We start from the raw sequence: 22,220 nt of genomic DNA on the forward strand, positions 1-22,220 counted from the left end.
CATATTTTGTGAATTGTGTATAATACAATATATATATAATATAACTATCAGGGCCTCCTGTAAAGTTTCTATAATGCAAAATAATTTAATGCCTGGGAAATGACAAATAATCTATCTTTGCAGCTATGGATGGACTAAATATATGCAACATGTTCTTTTAAAAAGAATAACAGGAGGAAAGTGCAAGCAGCCAAACTTTCTTTATGTGCGCGTAAAATTTTAAAAGAAATTCTGAAAAAATATACCTCGCCCAGCACTACTTTCTCGATACAACGTTTCACCTTTACGCCAAATGACTCATCCTGCCCAGACAAAAGTTCTGCAGTGATAATAGGTGTGCTTATCTTTTTAGCAGCATTGATGATTTCCTTGATGCGAGGAACTCCAAGTGTAACATCTTTATTGGTGTTCATTAAGGAAACAAGTACTTAGTGACAATCTTATAAAAGTTTACAGAGGGAGTACAAAGGAAATGATTAATCTAGTGAATTCAACATCATGTGTTTATATTTACGGACTTTGTATGCCACAACATCGTACCATATTAATAGTGACGGCATAAAACCTCCTTGTTCGAACTGTTGACAGTATCATGTTATATTTGTTAAACTATAAATGAAAAGAGCAGCCCCCTAAATAAAAAGTTTCAGATAAGAAACTAAATATGCCCCACTTCAGCATGTTATAAAACACCACAATTTTCCTTAAATACATAGCACAGAAAGGATACTCATGCTGGCTACTCCTGCAAAATGAAAGGTTTTCAGTGTCATCTGGGTCCCAGGCTCCCCAATACTCTGAGCCCCGATTGCACCAATTGATGCTCCTGCCTCGATTATTTTTGAGTGATAACGAGATAAACAAGTATCAAGAAAAACCTGAGCCAGGAAAAGGAAAAACAAGTCATGTAGCAGACCGACACAAGAACAAAATGCATGGACAAACTATAAATAACAATCCTTGGAGCGGATCTAAAACCAGTCTTACCTACTGTGGTACTGTGTATTACAAAAGATTCATTTCTCAACAAAACTAGGAAAATGTTGCATCAGGAAGTGTTTGGTGAGCATATCACAGTTGAAGTGCTTGAAAGAGACTCACAAATTTACATTCAATTAATTTAGGAGTGGTTGCTAGTTTGGTATTGACATCGACAGAAAAAGCAAGGCACATTTTACGGGGCAAGCAACAAGCATAAACCACCAGCTTGTTTAATATAAGAAATTTACAAAGCCTACGAACTTGACAAGTAGATCAATACAGCATGCAACTTATGCAGTTGCTTAACTCTAAACGCATGAATGAACACCAAAAAGGACCATAACAGTAAACCGTTACCATACTGATCTACTTGCTGGTAGAATAGTTGATAATCTCATGCATTTAAATGAGAGATCTAAAGTCTGACTGGATTTTTTTTCTTCTTGGAAAAAAATGGAAGATTTGTGCCTCAATACATCATACATTGATAGACAAAAGAAGTTTAGATACAAGCCTAAGGCTCAGGCTACACCCATACCCCCAGCAACAGCAAAGCCTAACTGGATATAAGCGATGTGTCTAAGATTACAGCACTTCGGCAAAGCAATTATGAATTAGTAAATGCAAAAGTATGATACATACCTGCAGTTGTTTTGCAGATATGCCAGAAATATTAGCAGCAACGCACTCCTCAATGCTGGAGTCCTTCCTTCCCACATGATCTTCATCTAGGTGAAGTGCCCGCCTTGTGTTTCTCAGCATTTTGATGCGATTCCCGACAAATTTTGTTAACAATTCCTTGAACCTATCGCTACAACCACCAGCTGAGGGGTCTTGTTCGGAGAGCTTATCATTTAACATTTGTGAGATTGCCTCAGGAGATAATGTTTCATGTCCCCTTTGAGGACATGTGGCCTACAATGTCAAGACATCATTGGTCAATGAACAGAGCACAAGGCACACTTTCCTTTATCAATCTAAGAAAGTATTCATGTATGTTAAAACTAACCATGACTTTCATAAACAATTGGTCGAGATTCAAGGGATTGCCACCTTTTCCTTCCATCTTTACAGGATCCATGCCATCATCTCCATAGACGAATTGAACTATACCACCACTAGCGTTGCGGACTGTCTGATCATAGAAAACTGAGAGATCTTCCAAACCCTTCATTAACCTACGGGACATGTATCCAGTTTCTGCTGTTTTAACCTATGATTAGAAGTTCACAAGAAAAAAAAACAGATATCAGACTCCAACTAAGAAATAAAATGATATATCTACGTTTTTGAAAGAAAAAGGTTATTTGAAGTATCCAGAAGGTGTATTGAGTCAACTGGCAGTGTCCAATGTATTCCACATCAGTCCAGTGAAAAGTAAGACATGTCGTAGTTCATGTCTATAGGCTATTGGACAATGGATATGCCCCCAGGTTAGTATAATACTCTCTCCAATCCAAAATAAGTGTCGTGCTTTTAGTTCAAATTTGAACTAAAACCATGACACTTATTTTTGGATCAGAGGGAGTACCAAATAATGTCACATTGCTAGCATATAATAGCTACCAAGTCAAGTCTGACATAGTTGGTAGGTTGTTGCAGATACCAAAAAATAAAGTTTTGATGTACGCTACTCCAGGTTTTAGAAGTTTGATGATGTCTTCTTACTGTATCTTGCCTTTTGATGGGGCTGGGATTACCCTTTCCCTTTACTGAAATAACTAGTAAGCTGAAATGTTATGATCTGATCTTTAAAAGTTGCACATTCTAAGCTGTCAGGCTGGCCCAATCAGTGAACTAAATTACAAATCAGAAACAGAGGAAACCAATAGAGTCTAGTACAAAGAAGCAATATTTTATGCTCAAATAGACTACAAATTTTTGATATGTAATACTGTAGTATGCAACCAAAATATGATCTAGATTTAGACCTACCGCTGTGTCAACAAGACCTTCTCTTCCACCCATTGTATGGAAGAAAAACTCTGTAGCAGTCAAACCGGTATAGAATGAATTAGCAACAAAACCTTTCGCCTGCAAATGGAAGACAAAGAAAATAACTTAGCTGAAGAGAACATACATATGTGTTGTCACAATAATATGATCCCACACACTGAATACAAATAAAATGGCAGTTGGACTAAGTAGAAAAGAAAAAAAGATTAAAGATCAATTAGTAAATTCTGACTACAAATGTCATTTCATGTAATGCCGTATGCAAATAATACACTACTACTATACGAACAAATGGATTGCTCACTGTCATTGATAAAAACTAGTTGAAAAATATCATCCGACGTGTCACTGACATGGGCCATATGCGGACATGCCTCACAAGTCATCCTCAGGGTGGATGGAATTTTCGAATTTATACAACTTCGTGATGGTACTTGGCTAATTTTGCCCTAACAGTCTGAATCTTTCTACAGGATATCCTGCAACAGAGTTGACGGGCCCTCAACAAAATAAAGATTCACATAACCATTCAGCAAATTTTCAAGTGTGTGGTGCATGGCATACGAAAACAAAAAGTGGTTGCACAAATGAGCAAATCATATTTCTTAGTCCTGTTCTTACCGCGGGGGTCTTTGAATTTATAGGGAAGTGAGGAAGCGTTCGATCTATAAAACCATTTGGGGCACGGCGTCCTCCAACTGATTGTTGACCAACACATACAACCATCTGACTGATATTGATTGGAGAACCTTTAGATCCACACTGAGACATAATCAATGGGCTGTTCCTCCAGTGAAGTGTACTCATACAGTGCTGAAAAAATAAGTTTCAACACAAGTCATTCAATGCACAAGTATGATTAATTGAAAATGGACACAACAGGTTCGCCAGTGGACTTGAATCATTTATCGATACTTTCACTAAATCCTCACTTTAATAAAAATTAGGCTAGTGATAAGAAACTTGTGTATTGAAAAAATTAGGCTAGTCAAAAAGAGATCTGTACAAGGAAAATTTGCTGGGTAAAACTGCAAAGTTGTGATACTGCAAACATAATATCAAATGTTAGACTGAAGGAATCTGACGCGAAGTTTTTCCAACTTGTACAATATAGCGTGTTCAAAAACGGCTTTCTCCAAGCAGCTGATGTGAACAGTACACCTACGGTTGTACTAGAGTATCAAGCAGCCAGGTTGGTTGGGTTTGCCAACCCGTAATTGAACACCCCTAATATATAGTTGTATAAAAAGGATCAGGCTAGAAAAACAATCAGAAGCTAATTGGTTAAGGAATCGGGATGGACCAAGAAAACCAGTTAGAACTTACATCTCCAGCTGTGTCTCTTAATTTATTTAGTACACCAGATATCCGAGCCTCCAATGTTTGAGCTCTGCTGCATCCTGGTTGTGGTTTGAGTGCACCCTTTGAATATTGAGCAATAAGCTCATGGCATTCTTGATATCCTTCTCCTATTGTTTTCCCCTTTTTCTCATTTAGACTTTCTCCTGGTTGGACATCATCCACACCAATTGAAAACCCATGATTCCCTATGAACCTTGCACTGCAGGAGAAAAGGTAAATACCTTGGATCAGGACAAACTTTTCATAAACTAGTTTCGCATAGCAATTTACAATCACAACTGAAATAAGCAACTATACAATTGATAATCTGCAAAATTTCAATGAGAATTGCACTATATGAATTTGGAAAAAAATGTGTACTAGGTATGATCTCAGAAAGTAAATAAGAAAAAGAAAATATATTTGTATACAAGTTAGAAGAAAGTAAAGATGGTGCCTTTACATATGATCTCAGGAAGTAAATAAGAAAAAGAAATATATTTGCATACAAGTTAGAAGAAATTAAAGATGGTGCCTTCACATTTTTATTCTCTTGAGCAAATGGATAAGAGAAAATTAGTAGTATGGTACAAAATTACAAATAATTAAGAAAGGATAATGTTGTACAAATCTTTGAACTAGTCTCACCTAAACTTTGCCAGACGATTCATACAGCTTGCTGCAGCGTGAGAATTATAATCTCTTATAAGAACGGAGAACATGCCCTCATTATTCCCATTACCTGGAGACAAAACGTCAATCAAATTTTGGTTTGCTTTCAAATCTGTCAAGAAAAGTGAAAATAACAAATACTAGGCCAAATGAATAATACTGTTTGCTAATGTGAGTGCTGAAATGCACACCATCTGGTATATGTGGTTTATGGCATGATTCATGAGAGTACATCATGACAGAGCTATGACAATGAATAACTAACACTCTCCTGAAAAAGAAGGAAATATCCCAAGAACACGGTACATGATGTCCTGGAATCTAGATTGACATGGATAATTTAGATATGACCATACAATGCACTATTTCATACAGTCAATAAATTGGCATACATCAATAATACCAAGGTCCCATTTCCTCCAAAAAAACAATTCCAAGGTCCAATCCTGAGCTTTGCACTTACATCCTAAACTCTGTAGTATAATTTCTGAATTTTTTTCTCCAACGTGCATCAAAATGTGTGTCATTTAACATTAAGGAGTATGTCAAAATGACGCAAAGATACAAGTAAATCCCAAAACAGAATGCTCAAAAGCCCCAAAAAACAAGAATTATCTATCTAACACTGCAAAAGAAATAAAGAATAAGAAGCCATGAAAACCAAAAAGAAACTAGCAAGCAGAAAAAAGCTAAAAAGAGATTATCATCGCAAATGTTGGGCGCCTCTTAAGTGCAAGATATTTGTTTGGCTAGGGGCAGCCAATTGCTATTGGACTGCACAATGTTTGGAGCATATGGCTTACAACATCCAGACGAGAATGCCTTCTGTGAAGCCAGGAGGATGAAACGATCTCCCATCTCCTTACAAACTACGTCGTATCCAGGAGATAAGGTGAGGGCCTCCAGATCATTGATCACTCACTCTTTGGAGACTGGCGCAGGAGAAATGTGCCGTCTTCAAGGATGCATGGTCAGACAGCCAGCTGAAGTTCTGAAAGTTGGCAGGAGCAAAGGCACTTTGCCTGCTCCCACTGCACGCTAGGCCTCCAGATGCAGTGGTAGCTTGAGCTGGGGAGTGGGTTTTCCTTGACCACTCTCTGGTTGTCTTTTGGTAGCTCTGTTAGTTTGTTAGCTTAGCTTACTTTCGATGCTCTTGCATCACTTCTTTTCTCTGTGCTTTTTTCTGTTATTTAGTTATAGTTGTATTTTGCGCCTTCCTGGCGTTCTCCTTCTAATGAAATATGACATGCGCTTCGGGGCGTGTTCAAGAGCGAAATCATTGCAAAGTAAGGTTCGGCTATTGCACAGAAGTGAAGCATGGTAGCGTAGACTAATAACAGTTTGCTACTTGGGTGGAACATACATAGTTTATTTTACAAGATAAGACGAAAAACTACTCTTCCTACATCAAATAAACAATTTTCAACTCAGGCATGTAAATAAAATAGTCTGAAGCATTACAATGAAAAGAAAAATTATGCAGTACAAACAGAACATTTTATTAAGAAGACGCATACAAAACTAGAACAGTAGTTCAACCTTCTAATCCCAAGAAATGGTTCTTTAGATGAATCATTGAACTAGAAATCAAAACAAACTTATAAAATGTTCTCACCTAAAGTTTTCTTCCCAACTTGCCCAGATAAAAGTTCACTGTTTCGGAAGTAGACAAAACCATCATTCGGACACATTGCATCATGTACTGCTTCAGATGTCTTATCTTCGACAGTAAGAGCGCATTTCTTCGTACAGATTTTCTCTCTAACACCAAGATTCAGATAGACCTTTGTAAATGCGTTAGGACGTACTAACACACTGAATAGTTGTTTACCAGTCCAAAGCTCAATAGGCTGCAAAAGAGCAGATAAATAGTCATTCCAGAGTAACAAGAAAAAACATGCTCCATTTAAAGTCTCTTGTTAACAATAAAAATGCTGAAACTTGCTTTCCGAAAAGAAGTAGCAACTCAGAGTGAGGGCGCCTCGTTTCCATATTAATACTTTGCAAATTTATTAGCTATTTTATGATGTATCTACTTTTAACAAACATTAGAAGAAGCACAAATGGCATAACTGTTTATATAACTACTTTGATGCTTGCAATAAACATTAAAGCATGGAGAACATATAGCCATAAAGAAAAATAATGCAAAGAAAATATTACCTTAATTAATGCTGGTGTTGGCAAATCAATATTTTCCATTGCATCTCCAAGATATGAACATAAGAGAGTAAAGGAAGACCTATCATAGAAGGAGTCTTTTCTCGTGATCAGAAAAGAAGATGTCAAAAAGTCCTGCGTGGAAGCAACCAGTATTTCCCCATTCTTAGGGGTACATAAATTGTTCTGAACCTGTGAAATTAAATATCAAACTAGTGTTAGTGCATCCAAAGCAAAACAAAAATATTAAACTAAAAAAGAAGAGTTTGCAAGTGCTACCCCCATAAGCATAAGTGCTTCAGTACGAGCTTCCTCTGTCTGTGGGACGTGCAAATTCATCTCATCTCCATCAAAATCGGCATTGTAAGGGTTGCATACAGACTCATTAAATCTTAGTGTTCTCCAGGGCATTATCCTTGCCTGAACTCAATATAAAAAGGAACCAAAGGTGAGACAAATCATTTAGTACAACAAGTACAGTGTAATCAGGCATGTACATAAACTCTCCTTTTCTATCAATGCTTTGAAACGCAAAGCTGTTGTGTTTTCTTGAAGAAGAAAATAGAGCAATTTATACCCTGTGTGACATGATTGACATTCTATGCAAGCTCGGTTGTCTGTTGAAGAGGACAATGTCGCCATCTTCTAAATGCCTTTCGACTATACAGCCATATTTCAAATCCCGAGCAGCAATCCTTCTATCACAGTACTTTAAGTGCCTAAAATGTAGTCCACAGCAAAGTATGAAAGGTGAACTTGTTAAAATTAAATAATTCAGAAAATTACAACTTACAGCTTCGTTCCATCAGGTTGTAATATAAAATTTGCCCCTGGATGTTTGTGTGGTCCATTTCGTATACATTGACGCAGCTTCTCTATGTTATAGTATGAAACTCTTTCAGGATAAGTCAAGACTCGAGCCATCAAAATAGGAATAGCCACCTATAAGTTTGAATTAGTGATTACATACAAAATCAACTGGAGAGTTAACATAAAGAACATCGACCAAATATGGAAAGTACCTCTGTTATACTCAAATTTCTATAACTGGAGAGGGAACATAAAGAACATCGACCATATATGGACAAGTACCTCTGTTATCCTCAAATTTGGGTCAGGAGATATGACAGTCCTTCCAGTGTACTCCGTACGTTTTCCAGACAAGTTCCCACGAAAACGGCCTGTCTTGCCTTTGAGTCGTTGAATAAGGCCACGGTGTTGTGAGTCAATAAGACAGGGGGCATCACTATTGATATATTCAACAACTTGAAGTTGAAGGTGTTGCCAGCAATCCTTGAAAGAAACAAAGGAGAAAACTGAGCTAGAGTTTCCTAATGAAATTACACTTTAATCAGATTAAAGTAATGCAAGATTGGAAAAGATCATGATGCAAATATTACAGCATAAATATGTCATCAGATTTCCGCTTCTAACAGCACTTCTGAGTTAGTTACTTAGGTACATAATCTAGAAGAGAATGTGTAAAATATCTTGCCGTTTTATATGTCTAAATTACAGAATTGTTTGGAGTGTGATGTTGATAATGCACCAGCTACCAGCCCATACAGGCAGATGGATGGTAAGTCATCACTAATGATTAAAGTTATTACTAAATATTCAATTATCTTAGCAAAAATGTCTATTTATCTCACGCCATGTATAAATCATATTTCCTGAGCAGCACTTCCATACAGCCAACAAATATTTAAAGTGTCTCTTGAGCAGACCTCATCATCGTATCCAACAATCAGCTCTCAAGTTGGGCATTTCATGAACAAATAAAGGAAGACTAGTTTTCTAGAATGCAATGAAAATTTCAGATAGCACATATGTAGCACTCCGTAGAGGCAAAGAAAACAGTGGTAAATATAAGAGAAATGAAAGAAAAACGAGTGAAGGACTCTGGGTAATCTTACAAAGCACTTCGCGAGCGGTTCACCACTTTGAAGGGTCCCCTTAAGGATGGAATTTGTATTAACAATGTTCTTCAATATGCAAGTAATACTATCTTCATTGCTGCGAGAAGCAAGACAATTTAATGACATTCATGTGGTTACGATGAAACGCCGTTATATAAGTTCAAGGTGCCAAAGAACAAACCTCATTCTACCACCACCACCACCAACAAAAACGGAAGGACGGATAGGCACAGGTGGCACTGCGATCTCTGTAATGATAAGTTTCTCAGGCCTATCACCAAGGTTTAGCAATTCACAGTCCTGCAGAATATCAAAGTGTGATAGTAAAAAACACAGGAAATAAACATATGTCCTATGTACTACGGTAATCGGCTGAAAGTAATAAATACTCTTGTAAGACGAAAACAGAGTGGCATCCACCTCATCAATCATTCTTCTGAAAAGAGATAGAACAGTTGCAGGGTCCAACGTGTGAATTGAAGTAATGGCTAGTTTTTCCTTCTTGTGTGATAACGCAGACCGGAGTTCTTCTGTACTTCCATCCAAAGTTTTGCTACAATCATGAACAATTACCAAGCCCATTCTGCCCTTCTTAGCTACACCTGTACATCCAACCAGTTCATTCATTACTAGGAAATCCCAAGGGAAATTTACATGCGACAAGCAACATAGGGGAGAATAGGAGTATTAGAAGGAAGCTTGCCATTTATGAATCCACACCAGGGGCAACGGGATAGCTTGCATTTGTCCCTCACTTTCTTCATGAGGGCAAATTTGACCAGTGGCTCTGCTCTAGGTTGTCGCATCTTCTTCAGAAACTCTCGGCGGTCTTTCTCCACAAGAAGGACCCTGCTACAACCCTGCAAAGGCACGGGGTAACAATTATAAGAACCACAACATATCCAATCACAGACCCCAAGACATGTAAGCTTCTCCTCGGTGTTAGTTACCTTGCAGATACACTTGACTACATCCAGGATATTGTTGAAGAACCCAACATTGAAAACCGGCAGCGCGAGCTTCAGGTAACCGAAATGGCCTGGGCACTCGGTGTACGAACCATGGCAGGTGCCGCACTCCCCCTGCTTGTTCGCAGCTCCCTGGAATTTGCCACGGTAAATCGATAATACAACGCATTGCACAAACAGAGTGGCATGCCTGGCTAGAGCACATATGAATCCCTGAATCGTTCAGGCGGATGCAGAGATGAATCCCTGAATTGATCAATGAGGATGGGGCGAGAGATTACCATCCGCGTGTCGAGCAGTCCGTTGGGCGCCGGCTTCATGTTGGGCTCGTAGATCCGGTTGTTCCAGACCTGCGCCTCCGCGGACTGGCGTATCTCCTTGCCGGAGAACATGCTGAACCGCATGCTCTTTCTGCAGCGAAGCGGGGCGAGGGGTCAGTGAGCGGCGAGCACGACGGCGCAAGGGGGTGGGAAGCAGTATCCTTACATCCTTCGGGTGCCGACATCCTCGATGAAGGGCTCCTTGGTGCACCGCAGCTTCTCCTCCTGCCGCAACATCTCGCCCCGACGGCTCCGCCCGATGCCGCGGCCGTGGATTTGTGGCGGATGGGTTTACGGGGAGGCAGCGGCTGCTCGAGGGCGGGGGCACCGGCTGCTCCTCCTCGTTGCTGGAGGAGGGGCGGGGGATCGAGCGGCAGGAGGGAACGCGGCGAGGTCGGGGGCGGCGGCGGCTCCTGGGGAGGGAGGCGGCGCGGAACCGATCACTTTTCACTTGCGGAAGGGAAACATATTAAATAGGTAAGCGAAATATAAACTCAGTATATGTTGCTATTTTTCTAGGGTTTCGCCGAGTAGCCTCGCAGGTCGAGTGGATTGGTTTGCTTCCCATAATCACCAGATCCGGAGTTCGATCTTTGCTCTTGACTTTTTTTTGCTTCCTTGTTTTTACAAACGCTAATCGGGAACCAACAGAGTATTTATCACTACCATTCTCTCGACTTCTTGCAAAAAAAAAAAAAAAACGACCAAACATACACCCATCTTTTTCTTTTTTCTCCTCGCCCTCGAGCAGAAATTCCACTTTACAAACTTTTACAACCTCAACCATCCACTTATGATGAAAATGCAATAATTGTGAATTCTTCGGACATGTTCAAAGAACCCCCTTAGGCAGACACAAAAGACAATACTATCAGCTTCCGCTACATATATTTTTTTAAAGGAATTACTGGAATTTTTGTGTTCGTGAGGTGTTCTATAATATATTGATAAGGTGAATTCAAAAGAAATCAGTGGGCGCGTCATGCATGTGTTTTTGGGACACGGCCCCCCTGATGTGCTGTCAGCTCACTGACATGTGGACCAGGCCTCATGTGTCAGTGGGCCAATGTCAGTTACAGTATGTCAAAGGATTCGGCTCCGTGTTTTGTGACTCTGGGCATGACAGCGTGTTTGTGGGATCACATTATGGCAGAATAAAAATATACACTCCATTTCCCAGTTTCATCACATGTTACGAATTCATGACCTCCCATGTCACTGTACAATTTGATTGAGCTAAGCCAAGGACGTGAGGAGCATTACCTGCCTCATCAACTTCATGTTCCATTTTCTTCTGTCTGCAACAAAAATAATATCAGTAGAACCACGTGAACGTAATGCACATACTTGAAGATGCCCACGTATTTTTTTCGTCTATTGCTAGTAAAAACCAGATAACCATCTTTTTCCTTTGGCATCTCACTAGAGTAGAAAACAATGAATCGTGACTGATATAGTTTAGAATGAGCTCTAGTATCAAACAATTGGCAAACAAACTATGATGATTGTTTCCAACCTCTATAGTGCTGGCAAACTAATACATGGAAAAGGCCGGAGTGAACTGCCTACATAATCGCACCATTATACATGGAAAAGCTATTAAAATGAGTACTGTAAGAACATCAACAAATATGTAACTTCCTTTTGGTATTAAGTCATCTTCACAAGAAACTAACCTGAAATGCATTGTTGCACCAGATTACCAGGGCTTCGTGAAGCAATGTGTTCATATGAAATGCAATATGTTCTAATGTTTTTCATGACCCGCGAGTCGTGGTACGACAATTGATAGGAACCAATATGAGTGTCTTTTATTTTACTTGTTGACCTACGTGTCAACGAGTGGCGACAAGTAATAATCATGCACCAATGGACCTCGACTTGGTGCCGTATGTGAACAGGGAGTTATACACCAATATGAGGTTGAAGAAACGTCGTGCAAAAAGATTATACACATGGAGAAGAACAATTGTGTGACTGTAGGATAGCGATTTTGAAGTTGCTACCACGGTAGAGTTTTTTTTGCTATAAAAGTACTGCCGCAGCAGAGAATTGAAACTGATGCCACAACAGGGGTCTCATGTTGAAAAAAACTGCCACGACAGTGTCGTGGGTACGACCATCTATGATCCCTTTGCGGTTCGACTAGAGGCATGAACAAGCACAAAGAGCAGGATTAGCAGGAACACACGAGGTAACCCAGGTTCGGGCCGCTGTGAAGCGTACAGCCCTACTCCTGCTTCGTGTATTGGATGTGTATGAGTCTAGTTACAAGGAGCGCACGTCCGGCAAGGTGCCTAGGAAGTGCTGCTACGCGTGCAAATGGACAGGGTTTCGACCTTTGTTAAGGTAACCATGGGCCTCCTTTTATAGACTAAGGGGTCACCATAATGGCAAAATGGTAAATACACACTGCAGATAGTGGCTACAGTGCCAAACACCTAACTCTGATGGGTTAGACAAATGCATTTAATGCAATATGAGGTGTCTTGTGGATGGAGCTCTTCGGCAAGGTTGGTCTCTCCTTCTGTGTCGTTCGCCCATCTACCTTTTTTTCATTTGACACATCATTTGGACGGGTGTCATTAAAGTTGTATCTTCGGTGATGAGCTGTCACGTGCCCAGATAAGTCTCACCTAACTACCTGCCCCCCTCGACACCTAATTGACAAGTGACGACCTGACCGATGAGGTGGAACGGTGGCATGGTAGTGGGATTCTTGCCGGGCTCGGAGCTTGTCGGGCTGGAATCTTGGCGAGCTCTCCTCGGCAAGGATCTTGCCGGGTCTTCGAGCTGTATCTTCAATATTTCTAATCTCTGTTTTGGAGATCTCCTTTGTAGTTATTGTAATCTAGTCTTGAGTTCGGCTTTTGTTATCCTTCGACAAGCCTTGCCATCGGGAAGGCTACTATTCCATGTGCATAAGTCTGGGGAATTAAGGACCCCATTCTTAATACACCGACATACAGGCATAACAAAAACTGCTGCCACAACAAAAAAATTCCTAAAAAACACCGCCATGACAGGATTTCACGAAGAAGGTTTCGACGACGATCCAAACTTCTTGAACATAAGGGGCTATACCATGTCACTAAATAACGAATTGCTTGTGATGTTAATCCACTTTTATGCATCTTGTTTAATGTGCGATAGACGTGTTTTATATGGTGATCCTTCACAAAAAATATCAAGTAATTAGTTTTCATCAAAGTGCAGCACCGTCTTGCACAACAAACCACTTGGTTGTCTTGACGAGTTCAAGGTCGTCTTGAAGTTCGGAACATACCCATCGAAAGGAGACCAAGAATCATATGAGATATGATCAGCATGCTGACATACTTATCTCATTATTCAGTCATCGGTGATGTCACATCAATGTTGGAGTAAGTGAGTCGTGGATCTTGAATCGCCAATAATCAATAATGAGGGATGTTGATTTTAATGAGAGCATACTCTAATTAATTATTATTTTGAGATGCATAAATTATGAACAAGTCTCTAAGTGTGTTTGCATTTTCGTTGTAGATAGAATGGCATGCAATCCCACCTTTGCACAGCTCCCTTTTCTTTGAAAAAATAGTTGCAACTAGCAACAACTTTATAGTTTTGCACCGTAATCAGAGGATTGTCCTCGAAGGTGCCAAGAAAGAACACATTCTAGAGCAGATTCTCGTTGACGCTCCACTAGATGACTCCACTCAGGATGATGAAAATGTTTATCATCCTAAGAGTAACGACTACAAAGCAGTACAGTGTATCATCCTTGCACCCATGGAGCTAGAACTTCAAAAACGTTTTGAAAACTATAATGTTTATGAGATAATTGTGTAGTTGACAACTTTGTTTGGGCGGTAGGCAAGAGCTGAAAGATATGAGATATCCAAGGCATTGTCCAAGTGTAAGATGAAAAAAAGGAAATTCAGTGAGTCGGCACTTACTCAAGTTAACTAGGTATTGGAATCAGTTGGTGTCGTATGTGCGAGCACTACACCTGGGAGCGAGGGACACCCCCTCTTTGCTTGGAGAGGGGCTGCCACACTCACAGTCTAACCCTAACTCATGATGATGAGCAAAAGGTGACACAATAGTTTTTACCCATGTTCGGCCGCTCAGAAGCGTAACACCCTATGTTCTGTTGCTTGTATTAACTAAAGGATGGTGGTGATTACATTGGATGAGATAGAGTCCTTCTCTCTGAATTGCTTGAGGAGGAAGAAGAGAATGCGGCTATTGTCAGGAACAACAAATGCCCTAGCTCTGCGGTGTGCCATGGTATGAAATGTTTCAACTCTTTTAGGTGGTTAGGGTCCTCCTTTTGTAGTCACACAAGGGGCTACCACATTAGCCGAGTACAACTGTGTTCCTACCACATTAAATGCGGGTATATGTGTTGCCGGACCCTTGTCGGGTAGGTGAGGCACCTATCTTGTCACATTGCATGCTGGTGAAGCCCTTTTACATGACACGTCGATGGTGAGGTGTCATGCGCCTAGTAAAAAGGGGTGATGATTCACCCTGGTCTTCATCTAACCGTCGTGCGGTGGTGCTCTTCGCACGACAGCTCACCCACTCCGTTGTAGGTTGTGGCAGGCCTGTGAACTAGGCTCACCACTGTAGGTTGTGATAGATGTAGCTGTCACGCTCGTAGGCCATGTTGGGTGGCGTTGACGGGTCATTGTCAGGGCAGGAGCCGTTTAAGGGGGTACTGATGCCGAAGAAGCTGTTGGTGCGAGGAAGCCACATAGTCCTTGGCTGCTCTCGTGAAGTAATCTTGGTCTTGGCGTTGTCAATGGTGTGCGAGTACTTTCCTAGGGTGATGTTCTTGTTAGTGATTGTCTTCACAAAGATCTGTATCTTGAGGGCACGTCTTGACAAAGATCTGCATTTCTCCACGTTGTTGAGAGGCAATGTGAATGATAGACTCCTTGTGGATGTTGTTGTCAGCAAGGGTGCGTCCCTCCTCAAGCTACTTGCCTGCAGAGAGGAGACGCTTGTTGCAAGGAGGAAATCCCCTCAGTCTTGGATCTTGATGAAGATCTGCATGCCACCTCAAAGGCGGTTTAGCCTTGTGTTACCGGGAGGTAACCGATGCTAATGTGCCAAGTGGGACTGTCATGGCCCTGGTTGATGGACATGTGAGACCCTAGTTCTCACGGGATCAACATTTGGAGGCTTTGAGCAAATTTTCATCCGAGCTGACAGTTGATCTTGTCTTCGCGTCCCTCCCACTTAGCTATAATGGCTTTATCATGAATTATACCATGAATTGGATGAACAAGAGTGTGAATGAGTTCTTCAACATTCTCAAGACTGCATAATATGTGGAATACATAAGGACATCAATCATGTGATGATGATGCACAAAACGACCAGTTTTAAGAAGGACAAGGTCATGAAAAGGGGCAAATCCAAGAGTCCCGGTAAGACGGACGCAAGTGAAAAGACTAAGGGTGGCACTCTTCCGACACTTAATGTTTCTTTTGTAATGAGAAGGGCCATTGGAAGAGAAACTGCAAGAAATATTCGACAGATAAGATGACAGTCCAACTCAGATATGAGTGTCATATGGCAGGTCGGAACCAACACCATAGGTGGCGAGGGCCTCTCATCGTCACCTCGCTCAACAACATCTCTGCCATTGCAATCTCTAAAGAAAATTTATATTCAAAAAACGGAAGGAGTATTTAATACTTTGTTGTAGCTATGCAAAAGTGAAGTCAAGGATGATGTAAGTGTGCAAACAAATAGTAAAATTTACAGAAAATCACAATGAATGTAAACTGAAAAAAGAGAGGGCGTTTTCATACACGGCCAAAGCGACACTGAAAAATAAACACCAATTTCTCCCACGCTGCAGCAACCCCCCACCGCGGCCAGATCCCGCACATCTGATCTCACTGAGATCCACCCTGCTCCCCGGCGGCCATGGCCGTGCCGTCCGCCGCGCCCACCCCGCGCTCCCCTCGCCCGGACTCATCGGCAGCCGCCGACGCGTCGGCCGACGCCGCCCCGTCCCTGGACTTCGGCGACCCGGCCTCCCTCGCCGCCCTCCGCGGCCTCACCGACGCCGGCGCCGCCACCCGCCTGCTCCACGAGTGCGTCGCCTACCAGCGCGCCCTCGACGCCCGCCTCGACGCGCTCCTCGCCCGCCGCCCCGACCTCGACCGCGCCGCCGCCTCCCTGCTCCGCTCCGCCCCGCCGCTCCTCTCGCTCGCCGCCTCCGACGCCGCGGCCCTCAGGGAGTCCTCCTCCTCCACCGCGGCGCTCGCCGAGGCGCTCTCCTCCCGCGTCCGCCACCTCGACGCGGCCCACTCGCGCGCCGAGTCCGCCCTGGCCCGCGCCGAGGCGGCCCTCGACCGCTCCCGCGCGCTCGACGCCGCGCGCCGCGCCCTGGCCGCCGACGACCTCGCGGCCGCCGCCACCGCCGTGCACGAGTTCCTGGCCATCGACGCGCGGTTCCCCACCGACGACGACCTCCGCCGCGACCTGCTCGACATCAAGCGCCGCCTCGAGGGTCTCGCGCGCCGGAGGCTCTCCGCCGCGGTCGACGCCCAGGACCACCCCGCCGTGCTGCGCCTCGTGCGCCTCTTCCCCCTCCTCGACCTCGCGCCCGAGGGCCTCCAGGTCTACGTCGCCTACCTCAAGAAGGTGGTCGCCCTCCGCGCCCGCGCAGACTTCGAGCACCTCACCGACCTAATCTCTGCAACCCAGCCTACCTCGGAGCGCCCTGATTTCGTTGGCTGCCTCACCCGTCTCTTCAAGGATATTGTGCTCGCTGTTGAGGAGAATGACGCGGTGCTTCGTGAGCTACGGGGTGAGGATGGTGTTGCCTATGCCATCATCGAGCTGCAGGAGGAATGCGACTCGAGGGGCACCCAGATCCTTCGTCGCTATGCTGATTACCGAAAGCTTGCCCGTCTTTCGTCAGATATAAACTCCTATACCAAGAATCTTCTCTCGGTCATGGGTTCTGTCACCAATGCCGCAGGTGGTAGTGAAGGGCCTGACCCCAGGGAGGTTGAGATTTATCTAGAGGAGATTCTTGCATTGACACAACTGGGTGAAGACTATACTGAGTTTATGGTGAACAAGATCCGTGGACTGAGGGATGTCAAGCCTGAACTCGGTCCGCAAGCAATGAAAGCCTTCCGTAATTGTAGCTTCAATAAAATGGAGAAGGATTTGACTGGGTATTATGTGATCTTGGAGGAGTTCTTCATGGTGGAAAACATAAGGAAGGCCATCCAGATTGATGAGCCAGTGCCTGATGGTCTCACGACCTCAATGGTCGACGATGTGTTCTTTCTACTGCAGAGCTGCTGCCGGCGGGCAGCATTCACTGCAAGCATCAACTCGCTACTTGCTGTGCTTGGTGGGGCAACGAGCCTACTAAGCAATGAGTTCCAGGAGGCACTACAGTGGAGAATGAGGGAGCCAAACTTGGGCGCAAAGCTCTTCTTAGGTGGTGTTGGAGTTCAGAAGACCGGGGAGGAGATTGCAACTGCGCTGAACAACATGGATGTGAGCTCAGAATATGTCCTGAAACTCCGCCATGAGGTCGAGGAGCTCTGTGCAGAGGTGAGTTTATTTTTGTCTCCTTCTACCTGTTTGTGTATGTCAAACACTGGCACGGATTTGGCAGTTAAGCTCTGTACACATTTAATTAAGATGAACTCAATTCGATAGTATGCTTCTTCTGTGTGTTCTAGGTTGCCATTTTTTAAAGTAGAAGCCCACAATATGGTGACATTCTCTAGAAAGTACTGTTAGTAGTATCATCCTGTCTGAACAGACACAGACTGTTTCAAATGTTAAGGGTTGCATGCACCTTCTTTGAACTGCAAGCTTAGTTAGCTCCAACTAGTTGCTGTGTTGATAAATCCTTAGGCACTTCTCATATTTTTGTGGTTGTAAACTTGTTTACTCGACGCTAATCAAAGTTGTGGGCCAGTGGCTATGATAATGTGATGACTGCTGCCATATCGATAGAAGAACAAGAAGCTATGAGCTCACTAACTTCTTATCCTGTTCCCAATACATTTATAGACAGAAAATGATCTCAACCATTCACTTTATTCCATGTGCTTGATCAATATGCCAAGTAAACTGAAATAGTTCCCTCACATCTGTATCAGATTAAATACCAGTTTTATAAATTCTTATACTGTTACTGTCTCTTAAGGACCTTTCTATATACTTAAGGGTTTCAATAGTTCCAATGCAATTTCTGTGTCATGTGCTTATGATTACTATCAATTTATGACCAATTTGATGAACCAGTAAATTTGTGTAATAACATAACATCGCAGTTACGAAACACGTTTACTGGTATCCACAGTACCATTATATTCATTCTTGCAAAGGATACACCACAAATCCTCTTATGAACTTTAATATCTTTGGACATGATGATCAACATGATTGGCATGGATAGAAACTTCGATTGTTGTCCTCAACTCAAAGAGACCCAGCACATGTGTTCTGCTGTCTCCTGCAAAGTGCAAAGTAACAACACATGGTTCTGGAAAATGCATGTCTGCATAGTTGTAACATAAATGATAGTAGTAGGCACAATTTCTCAGTCTTGTTAATTGGACGATTACACACATCAGTTTGCATGTAACCCACGATTTTTTATTTTGCAATCTTCGTTGGTGGAATGAAGGTTCCTGATGACTCACGAGCATCTCCTTCTGATACTTCTGATTATTGAACTACATTTAAATGAAAAGTAATAATATCACGTATTATCTGGAACTCACTGCAAGCAACAACAAACGAAAAAGGTGTAACTATTTGCTTATAAATCTCAACTTCAACAGAAGATAATAGTACCAAAGATTATTGTATATTTGTATTATGCTTTATACATGCCTAAAAGATATAGTACATCCATGGCGTCGACAAGTTTTCATTACTCTCCCAGCTGTGCAGCCTGACCTAATGTTGTGTCAGGGGTTGTTCCACCTAACATTACTAGTGCTTCAGTGTCAGCTAAACAGTTCTAGTAGGGTAAATTAATATTCGTAAACATAGGTATACTATTACAGGTGACAACCCTGAACCCTTGCTCTGCACCATGCTGCCTAGGAGCCCTCCGTTGAAACTAAAACAGCCTGCCTACAACAAAACAGCTTAAATGATTCAGTGCTGAACAAATATATCTACATCAAATAAGCTTAACTGAATCATCTTTGCATTTGTCAGAAAAATCTTGCAACGGAAATAGCATTGTCAATTAAATATTCATTGCGAATGCCTGTCTCACAATCATCTAAAATCAATATCTTGATGATTCAAACAAATTCATGTTATTAATGTTGATTCCTTTAGGTTTTTGCATACTGCAAAACAAAAAAAAGATTTACAAACTGCAAGGAGATTGCAGTTGAAATATAGTCCTCTCCTCAGCACTTCAAGTTGACAAATAACATAATTTACACAAATCGCTGGTTAGAAAGAAGGAATTAAGAAACAGAGATAATTGAAGAACAATATTACAAGAATAAAATTGGATACCCCAGTAAAGCACATTGCCATATATACTCCATTCTGGCAAATTGAAAACCTTATGCCTTGGCTGAATCTTTTGACGAGCTATCTTCAAATTGAATTTCTATATTTATGAAATAAGACTAGGAGCATTGATCATGAGATGCTTGATTGTCAGGTTTATAGTGTTTTCCCCTAGGTGACGTCTTATATTTGGGTGTTAGCTATTGTGCTTGCGGTCAACTGGCCACTTCTGAAACATAGTGTGTTACTTCAAACAACAACTTTAGAACATGTGGTTTACCCCAAATCAATGTGATTACAGAGTATGTGCGTGTTTAAAATCTGTTCACATTGCAAACACACATTAATGGAATATCTTGTTTGCAAAATCTTACGTGGTATTCCTATGTTTGCAAGCGGATTTCATCCTTTTATGCATGCAATCAATGTTTTGAAACTTTGACCACCAATGTACATAAGTATTTTTAGATTGTTCACATGGAAATGATCTTATCATATTATACTATTTACTAGATTGTCCATCATAAATTCTTACACATGATTACAGTTTCCCTTCCAACTTTTTTACAGTTTAATATATTTATTTTTTGGTAATAATAAGGGGGAGTTTCTCTTCCAAAAAAACACTACAGTTTAAATTTTGTTTGGTAATAAGAAGAGGAACTAATGCTCAAGGTATCTGTTGTACTGTATCCATATCCAAAGTGACAAGTAAAGAGATCGGAGGAAAAATATTCTCTTTTGAAATTATTGGAGCAATTAACTCACTTACAAATTGTATGGCTCTTATGTGTTGTTCCTCAAGTCCTCGATCTTATGTGAAACAGCTAATGGTTTGATTGAGCTATGGTAACTTAATCTCAATGGTCTTTTAGTCATCTCTGACAACTGAATTGCTCTGCTGCTTTTCATCACAGATTTTCCATGCTCCTGCTGACCGAGAGAAGATCAAGTCCTGTTTATCTGAGCTAGGTGAAATCAATGCTTCCTACAAGAAGATCCTTTATTCCGGGCTGGAGCACTTAGTGGCATCTATTGCGCCTCGCATTCGTCCTGTCCTTGACACGGTTACCACTGTTAGCTATGAGCTGGATGATGCCGAATACGGGGAAAATGAGGTGAACGACCCATGGGTGCAGAAGCTTCTCCTTGCAGTCGACACTGACGTTACATGGCTCCAGCCAATGATGACATCGAACAACTACGATTCCTTTGTGCACCTGGTCATCGACTTCATTGTCAAGAGGCTTGAGGTTATCATGATGCAGAAGAGGTTCAGCCAGCTTGGTGGCCTGCAGCTCGACAAGGAGGTTCGCTCCCTGATCAACCATTTCTCGGAGATGTCACAGAGGCCAGTGCGAGACAAGTTCTCGAGGCTTTCCCAGATGTCGACCATCCTGAACTTCGAGCGCGTGTCTGAGATACTGGACTTCTGGGGTGACAATGCTGGGCATCTGACATGGCTGTTGACACCTGCGGAGGTGAGGAGGGTCTTAGGGCTTAGGATCGACTTCAGGCCCGAAGCGATTTCTGCTTTGAGACTCTAACCTGTGCATTTAAAATACACACTTGTCACACTATTGTTCATTTGTATGTGATATATCATGAAATGTTTTCCCTGTTTTTGTCCTCTTGCTATCGTGGATAATCCCACTTTAATCCTTGTTGAAATAGTGATTATATATGTTAGTGAATTTGTCGCGTTAACTTTGGGAGATGTGTGTATGAATTTGTAGATACTATATGTCAAACCTATGTGCGTGGTAATGCTGGGTGTAACATTTTTTAAAGATAATGTAATAATTAGTTAATTTTTTGAGATAATTTATCTGAACTTATAGCACTTGCTTGATTTTTTTAAAATTTAAGAAGTTGAAATTTGACGAGACCCTTTCTTGATGAAGAAGATAATTTTGGCCGCCTGGAGTATTTGGATCATCAATGATACAGGTGTTTTGCAAAATGGAAAGGGTTGGAAGTGAGATAAATTTTTACAGCTAGCCAACCTGTGTTTTTTTTCTTCGTAAACCTTTGTGCGTATTATCAGATTTCTGTAAAATGTGTTCATTTGCTTGTCCTAAGATGTGTGACTTGATTCGAACTCTCCAACTCTTTATCGAGTTACCGTGGTGACCGAGGGAAGGAGATGGTGGCGGAAGGAATTAGGAAAAAAAAAGGTGGAGTCAGTAGGAAAATAGAATAAACAATACTCCCTGCGATCCAAAATAATTGACGCAGTACAAGATAGTGCAACTATATATTGCACTCTTACTTTCCTAGATCCTCACGGATACATCCTACATACAGGAGACATGAATAAAAGGTACTCTGTAGAAATAAGTCATCTTAGGCTGCTTGTAATGGGTAGTATCATACCTTAGTATCAT

At 41.8% G+C, this 22,220-nt stretch overlaps 2 protein-coding genes across 2 annotated transcripts in view; one reads left to right on the plus strand and one right to left on the minus strand.

Moving 5' to 3' along the window:
- LOC119270273 (DNA-directed RNA polymerase III subunit 1-like) overlaps positions 1-10,733 on the minus strand; it is a 13,400-nt gene extending 2,667 nt beyond the window's left edge. Inside the window, exons 1-21 of the mRNA XM_037552263.1 lie at positions 10,484-10,733; positions 10,279-10,408; positions 9,980-10,129; positions 9,733-9,889; positions 9,450-9,631; positions 9,211-9,329; positions 9,027-9,126; positions 8,203-8,403; positions 7,904-8,052; positions 7,688-7,829; positions 7,390-7,530; positions 7,114-7,302; positions 6,566-6,800; positions 4,927-5,020; positions 4,264-4,498; positions 3,559-3,750; positions 2,917-3,015; positions 1,991-2,194; positions 1,624-1,896; positions 731-878; positions 246-397 (exon numbers count right to left, since the gene is read on the minus strand). Of these exons, the coding sequence (XP_037408160.1) occupies positions 246-397; positions 731-878; positions 1,624-1,896; positions 1,991-2,194; positions 2,917-3,015; positions 3,559-3,750; positions 4,264-4,498; positions 4,927-5,020; positions 6,566-6,800; positions 7,114-7,302; positions 7,390-7,530; positions 7,688-7,829; positions 7,904-8,052; positions 8,203-8,403; positions 9,027-9,126; positions 9,211-9,329; positions 9,450-9,631; positions 9,733-9,889; positions 9,980-10,129; positions 10,279-10,408; positions 10,484-10,554 (3,363 nt within the window). The 5' untranslated portion in view covers positions 10,555-10,733. The remainder of the gene's footprint in view (positions 1-245; positions 398-730; positions 879-1,623; positions 1,897-1,990; positions 2,195-2,916; positions 3,016-3,558; positions 3,751-4,263; positions 4,499-4,926; positions 5,021-6,565; positions 6,801-7,113; positions 7,303-7,389; positions 7,531-7,687; positions 7,830-7,903; positions 8,053-8,202; positions 8,404-9,026; positions 9,127-9,210; positions 9,330-9,449; positions 9,632-9,732; positions 9,890-9,979; positions 10,130-10,278; positions 10,409-10,483) is intronic.
- A 5,484-nt stretch (positions 10,734-16,217) lies between these two features.
- LOC119270274 (conserved oligomeric Golgi complex subunit 4-like) lies at positions 16,218-21,644 on the plus strand. Its single transcript, XM_037552264.1, has 2 exons — positions 16,218-17,895; positions 20,751-21,644. Exons 1-2 carry the CDS (start codon positions 16,243-16,245, stop codon positions 21,378-21,380), a joined length of 2,283 nt encoding a protein of 760 aa, XP_037408161.1. The 5' UTR covers positions 16,218-16,242; the 3' UTR covers positions 21,381-21,644.
- Positions 21,645-22,220: the final 576 nt, after the last annotated feature.

Source organism: Triticum dicoccoides, chromosome 3A (genome assembly GCF_002162155.2).
Source record: "Triticum dicoccoides isolate Atlit2015 ecotype Zavitan chromosome 3A, WEW_v2.0, whole genome shotgun sequence".
NCBI classification, from domain to species: domain Eukaryota; kingdom Viridiplantae; phylum Streptophyta; class Magnoliopsida; order Poales; family Poaceae; genus Triticum; species Triticum dicoccoides.